The 9729-nt window shown below is 39.7% G+C and overlaps 1 protein-coding gene across 1 annotated transcript in view; it reads right to left on the bottom strand.

Moving 5' to 3' along the window:
* Window positions 1-3851: 3851 nt before the first annotated feature.
* LOC113229897 (zwei Ig domain protein zig-8-like) overlaps window positions 3852-9729 on the bottom strand; it is a 434645-nt gene continuing 428767 nt past the window's right edge. Inside the window, exons 4-6 of the mRNA XM_026463586.1 lie at window positions 9339-9466; window positions 7389-7557; window positions 3852-5346 (exon numbers count right to left, since the gene is read on the bottom strand). Coding sequence (XP_026319371.1) covers window positions 5222-5346; window positions 7389-7557; window positions 9339-9466 — 422 coding nt within the window. The 3' untranslated portion in view covers window positions 3852-5221. The remainder of the gene's footprint in view (window positions 5347-7388; window positions 7558-9338; window positions 9467-9729) is intronic.

Raw genomic sequence — 9729 nt, 5'->3', positions numbered from 1 at the left:
CATTTAAGTAGGTAATCTGTACCGATGCTTATCTGTATGTGCCGACAGTCGCTGATCATGTTGGACATTCCCTTTTATTGTATCGAGGTTAAAATATAATCCGTGTGCCATGGGAAAATTATTCATACAGATGTGATAAGTGCACCCTTACGCTATCTTACAATGTTTCTAATGTTTCTTGTGTTATATTATGTTCTCAGCTTGCATCACGTATTTCGGAAGAGGGTTTGACACGTCTGGTGGTTGCTATATAAATTATTTGTTTGGTTTGGTTCTAAACAGACGGAAGATTTTCAATTAAAGACGTATTTCTACGTGCTTTATGTGTGGTGAATCAAAAGGACACGACGAATTGGTGCGTTTACAATCGCCCGAGCGACTTTTGGTGTACACACGTTGGCGACCGTCAGCTGGGGCGCGGACGGCCGCAAGTCGGCTCATCCCGGCTTATGCTTCGCCGCTGCGAGCAGCGCATGCAGCTAGCTACCCGACTAAGCGGCATGGCGTGACCGTCGCTCGCTTTCGATGCTCGGCTCTGTCGGCGCGGCGACGATTTCATCTAATCTGTTTATGCAATTGGCGACACACACACGATTACGATTCGTTTCCTTTATCAAACGATGGCTGTTTTGCTACATTGTAATTGAATAATATAAGCAATTGATTCACAAAAATGTCTAATGGCAAAACTTGTGGCGATAGGGCAGTACTTAGGGCTATATGTATATGACGACCCAAAACGAATCCAATTTGTATTAGCATATGAATGATGCGTGGCGAGTGTGATTCGGCAAACCCTTTTTCTTTTGTGAAGGGCTGTACGTGGCAATGTTGACAAGCGGTTCAATGCCGGCGTAGATATGTTCTCAATGAGGTGCTACCCTGGCAAAGCGGTAGACCTTTCACACGCGCGACGTGAATACGCTCTTCGTCATCTCCAATTAGCACCCAGGCGTTGCGCTTCCGCCAAGGCCGTGACACGATGGCCGGTTGGGTTGAACCGTTTAGGTAATTACGAATAACCGTGTTAGCCATCAAATTGTGTATATATATATTGTTTACTTGGATACCCAAGTTTTATGCTAATGTAATTGAATTAGTGCTTGAACGTGTAATTTGAACTTATTATTACTTGTAGGTATTTAGTAGTGAATAATTTGCGTTAAAACATATAATTTATTTGTTGTGCTCTATTCCACGACGGCCTACGGCAAAATAACAGCGAGAGCTATGTAAGGTATCACATATTCGTACTTTGTTACAATTACTGCCGTGTTTTTCTTATTTTTTAATACAAAAAGGACTACGCATTTGACCTCCATCTCACCTGATGGATAGTGATGATGAGGACGAAGATGTAGCATCTTTTATAATTACGTAATTTTTGTTATATGTATTAAATTCTAGTATATTTATTATTATATTAGTTATCAACTTGTATGTCTCAGGGTGAAAGGCGCAGCGGTGGTGTCCCTCGGATCTTTGCGATTTAAAGCCTGAAGAGGCACTGGAGCCAGCCACGTCTTGTTCGTCGACTCACTAAGTATCAACTAATGACGATCTTTGATGAAGAATAATATTTGTTATATAATTTAATGACAAAAATATTGCCATTAATGATTGTTAATTTCATAATTATTGTGTATTTTTTATTTCATAAATTTAATTTTTGTTTGACGATCTCAATATAATTTCTTATACATTGACATGTAGTGCAATTTATACAGTAAACATTATATTTGACAAATAAATGGTCTAATCTAATCTTTCCATCTCCATTCGCCTCTTTCGTTATTATTGCGCCTCGTATCGTGCGGTTCGTCACCGTCAGCAGCGGGGGCGATGTGGCTCGGCTGAATTGAAATTTCTGCCTATGTAGGAACCTACAGTTTACCCTTGTGCAGTTAAACAAATAACGAAATACATTATCACTCACGATTGTTGTTTGACGACTTCTGTGGCTCAATGTGTGCGTTAATGTGGAGGTCCCGGGTTCAATTCTCGGAAGAATCAATTTGGAATTAATTTCTGAATTGATTCGGGATGCCTCTGGTACTTATAGGACGGAGAATTCTCTAGTATGAGACCAGGCAATTGGTGTGATCGCATGGCACATTATTATGTATGAACTTATTATTATAATGTTATGTAAATACTAAAAGTACACACGTGCCTTCCATGTATCGTTGGGATTGGGACACATGCGTGCGGAATCTGTGATATTATTAGGATTGCTGGCATGCTCTGCGTTATTTATTATTGCAGTTCGTCGAGGCGACGCGTCGACGACCTGGCTGCCCACTAATGCGAGGATCATGACATTCGCTTACATACTTGCAGGCCTTAACTGTCTTCGTGACCGAACGGTTACCATGCCGGACTGCCACGCAGAGGGCCCAGGTTCGATTCCCGCAGGCTTATTAACGAACTTTAGCAACTGGTTGCTAATTGCACAACAGCAACGCGACTGCTGCCAGTTGCTATTGCTAAGTTGGTATTGTATTATAATACGAATTTATGTTTTGTCGCGATAATCGTGCAACTATAGCTAAAACGCCTGGTCGCAAAATATCGGTAATAAGCCTGCCGGACCGGGAGAAATATTTGTATGGCCTACATTTATTTCTCTCGGAGTTTGTGTGTAGGTAATTTGTGGTTGTCTATGTGTGTGTCCATGGCACCCGCGATTCAGGGTTTCCCTAGTGCGGGGCTATGTTGAGTGAAGATCGATCCGTTCTACGGCTAAACAAAACGTGCAATTTCATCGAGACACGCTTTACATACGAAAACGCTTGGTCATTATCGTCACGACCTGTTTAAAGATACATATCATATCATATTGTTCATTTCAAGATAACATTTGTTAACCTTAAAAATAAATTTATAAAATGAACATTAGACGCAGGCCTTGACTCGCGTCTCCTGCGTTCGGGGCGTGACGTCGTGTAACTAAACCAATCGCGTCTGCCTAGCTGTAAAAGTCTTAAGAATTTTCTATTCTTAAAAATACTTTATATTCATATTGACACTACGATTAATAATACTATGATGTCTTGACGTGTATGTAGATTAATATATGGATGGCAAGAGTCTAGTTATTCGATTGGAGTAAAGTAGTGTAATAAGACATTGTTGTATTCTTCTTTGTACTTAGGAGATTCAATTGAAGTCGAGTCAATGCGATTGCGCCACTCGAAGAGACGAGCGTAAGTAATGGCTGTTCTAAACTATCAAACCACTAAACTACCATTTTTATTTACAAAGTTGAGAATGTGTATCGCATGACCTGTTTCTAGCGACGTCATTTATTTTATTTTATTATACAAGTCTGCCATATGAACAAGTTTGTCTCCGAGAGCTGTCAGTCTTAAGATTTTTGCCTACGGTGTGTTATTTAGACTGAGACAACCGCCATCTCGCGTCCGAACAATTATGGGGCACTTCGCTGACCAATGAAATGGTGATCTAAGTGAAACGTCCACGTACTTAAATATTAAATACTTTATTTGAAAACAAACTTATTCGGTTTATGTATACATAAAGTTTCATGTTTCCACACATAGTCTCGTATTATACACTTCATTAGGGTCTACTTAAAACAACGTTATTGTAAAACTCTGCCTACAGTATATACAATAAGTAGTTATGTTTCTATACAACTTGACGCTTAATAAATTTACAATTAGACATTTGTAATAATTTTTGTAACGCTCTCAGCAACTGTCGAACAATTTGCTAGTTCTTATATATAGATACGTAATATTTTTTAATTATATAACAGAAGACGGTTGGATGCACATTTGTTGCGCCAGCTGCGTAATTACCCAACTTGTTCAAGAAACTGGACAGCTTCTTTGGGTTATTTTGATATTAACAATTACACTCCAAACGTATGTTCGTCAGGTAAAAGTAGCTGTTTGCAATAAAATTAGGATCTTCCGACCGTCTTATATCAACCAATTAATCTATAAAGTGGAAATTACAAAATTCCATTTAATTCCATTCACTGTTCAGTGCACATGACGATGAAGTGACAAAATCTCTTAACTATTCAGTTTGGTATTTTACATTAAATAAATTAAATTTTGTAAATTATTTATGTTTTTTGTAAACTCATGACAGGTTTTTTAAATTCTTGCGCAATCATCGTGTGTTTGTAGATATTTCGATAATGGTATGTTGTTGTCACCTTATCGCCGATGTGAATAAATATAACGAATACAAATAAATAATACGCTTAAACGCGTTGCGCTGGAGTTAACAGATGTTGGAATTAAACATAGTTTCCATTAAACAATGATAAGGAATTATATTAAACATAAATAAACATTTGAATTTTTGTGCTAGTTCGTGTCAATATATAAACATCATAAACAAACGTCGCATTCTCTCTGTATACTACTCGGACAAACATCTCGCATTCATGTAACGTAATTATAAATCTCATCATTTTAACATTTATCGTATTAAGTATTTACAATCTCCGAGGAGAAAAACTTGGAGCCCGTCTCGACTTAACTTATGAATGGTGACTCTATCGAAACGTAGAAGAGGAAGCTGTTATTTACAGGGGACTGCGGGTGCGGGGTCAGCGAGGGGGCGCAGGTAGATTTGGGATGGATCTCGGCCAACGAAAAGCGCAGGAATGATGGTTTACTTTTACGTGACACATGAAGCGAATGCAGCAGAAGCAGAGGTCGCCGCCGGCGACAGGTCACCACGACCTTCACCATATCTTCGGGACAAAATGACACGATTAGACGAAGGATGAGGCGCGGGGAGTGCGGACGACGGGGGCGGGGCGTGAGACATTAATCACAGTGATTTGACGCTACTATATATTATTATTAGCTTCTCATAAAAATCTTACAATTACGTGTCTAACCTTTTTATATTAGTTTCATTTACTCGCCGAAAACTACGTTTTCGCTTAAAGATTTATTTAGACAAAAAACTTCGTAAAATTTATTGGGCTCGATACCCTCGCACGTGTTTCGCGAAGTCACGACGGTTCGCGGTCGTCGCGTGCGCACGGAGCGTAAACTCAACACAACCCACTCAACTTACTCCGGCTTCCTTGGCCGGAGATACAGCAAGTGATATCGCAATCTCGTGTAAATCGTAAAGGCAAAGTCCCGTGCAAGGAATGTGGAGCGTTCCCTAGTCGCGCGTCACCGCGAAGAGTCCTCGGTGCCGAAACAAACTACGCGAGAGGCGGCGATCAGCTGGCGAGCAGCGCGGCGAGCAGGCGCGCGTGCAGCGCCGACGCGAACAACAGCGCCAGGATGCAGCACGAGCTGTTCGACAGCCCCGCGGAGCCCGTCTGCATCGCCGCCGGCCGCTCGCCTGCAAAATGCACATTGCGAATATTATGGAAAGCAGAACTAGACAGAACTGTTACGTATTTATCCTTCATTTGTTTTGGAGCTTGTTTTGCTCCTCTTCATTTGTATCTTTACCACATGAGACTAAAAATGTTAACAGTAAAAAAATCGCAAATTTGGCAATATTTTAATACCTGTGCTGTTTGTTTGTTGTGCCGAATGCAAATTTCTCGCGATGGAGAAGGAAAAAAGCAATTACATCAATCTTTGGCTATATCCAAATTTCTAGTTGTGACAAGTATAAGCCTAGCACTTGATAGACTCATTATTGTTTTGTTTCAATTTAATTTCATTAATTTGTTTGTGATCTAATTAATCCTAAGTCTTGATACCAGATACACCTTTCATTATTATAGGTAGGTAGGTACACATTATATTTGAAAACAGGTCAAATCGATCGTGATATGGCAATAACACAGTTTACTTTTAAAAAACATTTGAGGGAATTTATTTTTGATAGGCAAAACCTGTGTATTCCTAAACTCTTCACATAGCTTCTACAATGAAGTCCCATTACTTCATAGACATTTATTATCATTTTTATGTTACAATGACTTTCATCTCTATTAAGTACTAATTATTGTTATTTTATTTTAATTATGATATCAATTAGAATATGTATTACCATTTTTTCTGATTTTTTTTACAGTTATTATTTTTTTAAATATTTTTATAATCTACATAATACCCACGTGATACTAACACATATGTACACTACATTCACTTGACAATGTTTTTGTTTCTGATGCACCGCAACGCGCTACCCTCGAAGGTGGTGGCTGAAAATCAGCGCTTTACTTTTGGGCAAATTTTGCACTAAGCCACGACCTATTTCGCTTGCTTTAGCACACACGAGCTGTTGATCATTAGGTCACTATTACGTTTTTATGTTTTTTTATTTATTGTATTTCTATTTCTTTTTATTTCATTTTCTTTCATTTTAATTCCTGTGTGTCTCTTTTAATCAATTTACTGTATTATATTATTTTGTGTGTGATGCAAGACAACAAAGTTTTATACATCTATCTATCTAACAATAACAAGAAATACTTAAAATTTAATAAAGTTTGCAAGAATTTATAGTAGAGAACTATCCTCTGAAGCTGGTTTTGATTTTGAAAATAAATAGAACCAACTTTTACCATTTAATGCAGAACAACTGGTCTTCATCCACCATAATTTACCTTTAAAGAAATTTGAGTACTAAATTTACAGATACCGTTAGCTAACTTCATAGTTCTTTCAGTTTCAAGCAATAAACAGATTGTCAACGATCTTGCAGTTGCTGTTTATCGTATTACTATCATCTTTAAACAATAAATCAATTTATTTGGTGTACTGACTATGAATTTCTCTCAGTGTTAAACATCCGGTATCCGGCCGGATATTCGTTTCATTATCTGTGCCGAATAGTGAAATTAGGCCATAGAAGCCGGATACCGGATATTCGTTTCATCTCTAATTTTTTTACCGTCTGTGATACATACAATGATTTTCATCACATTTGCGAGGAAATAAATACAATGTTTATTTCTTGTATGAACAAATATGGTTTACAACACAACAATTATTATGGCAAATGGCGTTTTTTTTTTGTCAAAAGATGGTCAGCTAGCTATTCTCCCATAGATAATACAACTCAAATTAAAATGTTGTAAAAAGCAAAGACGCAACAGCCATGATAGATTGCAAAAAATATGCAAAATTTTTATACAGAAAATAATTAAAATCAATTATAAGAAATTCTTAACAATAAGTATTTATGCAGTGTGTGGCTGAATCGCAATTCAATTTCTGTTCAGATAACATTTTAAGCGAATATTTTTATTTTGAACTTAAGTAACTTTCTTGCTTGAATTTGAGCCTGACCTATGTAAAGAAGTATGTCGTGCCACAAATGAAAAAAAAAACGGCCATGTCTGTAATGGAAAGAAAAAAGGCCCGAGGGTTAGCCACCATGCAATCATACTATTTACGAGCGAGTGTGATGAAAATTATTATTACCATTGAGGACGTGTACGCGCACGGAGGCGACCTCTGCGTTGGAGGGCGAGCAGGAGTAGCGACCGGAGTCGTGCGGCGCCGCGTCCTGCACCAGCAGGTAACTGGTGGTGGCCGCGCCCTTCTCCGTCACCACCGACACGCCGCCGCGGGATGAGTCGTACGATATCACCTGCTGAACACACAACACGGTCACGCGCACGCCAACGCTCCACAACAACTAACGCACAATTGTATTGCAGTAGGCTTACCTACTAAGAGATCTGCGCTTAACTATCAACCTGAACTGTCAACTGTCCATTCTTTGGCCAGCACTTGCCAACACGATATAAATATACTTATTTCTTCAATGCTTTGAAAAGAAGACTCGCTGTGCAGCACAAGTCAAATAAGATTTTTTGTTAGCACTGAAATCGACAAGCTACTAAGGTCAAATAGGAATTAGTGCTGATCTCTTGTGCTACAAATAATATAATAAGCAGGGATCGGAACAGGTAGAGTTTTTCTATCTAAACTTCGAGGAACATAGCGTCGCAAAATTAAGAAAAATACAGTGTACCTGCTTGTCCCAAATTACGTAAATTTTTAATCTTCTTAAACCTAAAAAATATTGCCGTAAGGTAGTCTCCATTTTCTGTCTATGTTCCTCGAAGTTTAGGTAAAAAAACTCTACCTATTCCGATCCCTGATAGTAAGGTACGGTGGTCCCCTTCGATGCGAGGCCAAGCACCGCGGGCCGCGAGACAGATAAATAGTTGAAGGCGGTGGCGTCGTCACGAATGAATACAAATAGCTGATTACCGCCTCACCTCCGTGCCACCGCCACCGCCAGCTTCAGCGTTCTGATTGCACAATTAGTTACAAAACTAATTAAAAGCGTCGTTATTAGATGAAATTCCATTGCGACTAGTTTAGCAATGAGAATTTGTAACTAGGTATTAGTATGCCGTGCGCAAATTAGTTACGCAACTAATAAAGCTTCAGTGTCTGCGCCCGCCACGACGACGCCTTCGCAAGTGCCTTATTATCAGTCATTTGGCATCTGTGAGCAAGAAAAGGTCGCGGTGTGTACTAGCTGGGCGGCTCGCATTTAATAGGCGGTACATATGTATCTGCATTTAATAATAATAATAATAACGCACACACACACTCGACATAACCACGCACTAGGGAAACCCTGTGTCGCGGGTGCCATGGACACACAAATAGACAACCACAAATTACACGGGAATCGAACCTGGGACCTCTGCGTGGCAGTCCGGCATGGTAACCGTTCGTCCACCGAGGCAGGCAACGGCGACACACGCTTAATCTAGGTAATGTCAATCTCTTTATATATTACAGTCGCAGTAACTTTACCTGAAATGATGTAAAGGCAATTGGAAATATTGCTTCATTTCCCTGTAGCAGACACGCGGGCGGACCGGAAGAGCAGGGGCGGGAACCTTTAAATTGGGTATCATCGTAATGAAGCGCGTGACGCGACGACGGCGCCAGAGAGGAGCGCTTATAGCGCCATTGCTGGAGTGTACGCCGTGTTAGGCGACATACGCAGCAATTCCACGTTCAAACAACACGTCTCAGGATAACATATCGCGCTAGCAGGCCCTTGAGGTTACGATTGCCATCAGCATTATTTTGTGTCATTGTCATGTTTAGCGCCGATCGCTAGTCATTATTCTGCTCATTATTAGCCTACGCCTTTTGAAGCTCACGCTTAGCCCTTCTTGATTTACATTATAAGTTAAATAACAAATAACGAGCGTGTCAAAAAAGTTAACTAATTTCATATAAAATAATGTACTTGAGTATTACACAGTGGGGTAGATTGAGGGACCCAGCACCATTGTGTATATAGTTCAACATTTTGGACACACTTGAACACAAACAATAAATAGGTAAGCAGTAAGTAGCAAGGTAATGTGAATGAATAATTACTTTTTCGCCGCTCACCTCGTCCTCGTGGTACCAGAAGATGTAGGCAGGCGGCTCGGGACTGAACTGGATGAGGCAGGTGAGGTTGATAGTGGACCCTATGTCCACGTGCAGGTCCGGCCCGCCGAGAATGCGCGCCGATGGCACTGAAACGCAACACACACAGCGCCCTTAGTCTTCGTTGAAGCCACTTAAACGTTCAATTAAATTCAAACACACGCCACTTTTAAAACTAGGATTGAATTCACAACACAAGAAGATCGCAAATATACATTAAGGCAAATATCCGGGTCAGGCTCAGGCGAGGCAGCGACATGTACTGTAAAATTAATAAATATTTGAGAGAATCATGATTTTTTGTATCGTTATTTTGTATGTTTATTTATATGTACCTCTGTTATTAAAATGA

Source organism: Hyposmocoma kahamanoa, unplaced genomic scaffold (assembly GCF_003589595.1).
Source record: "Hyposmocoma kahamanoa isolate Upper Pololo Valley unplaced genomic scaffold, ASM358959v1 63, whole genome shotgun sequence".
Lineage (NCBI taxonomy): Eukaryota > Metazoa > Arthropoda > Insecta > Lepidoptera > Cosmopterigidae > Hyposmocoma > Hyposmocoma kahamanoa.
Note: the sequence above shows the minus strand (reverse complement) of the source record. Positions and strands in the feature narration are given on the sequence as shown.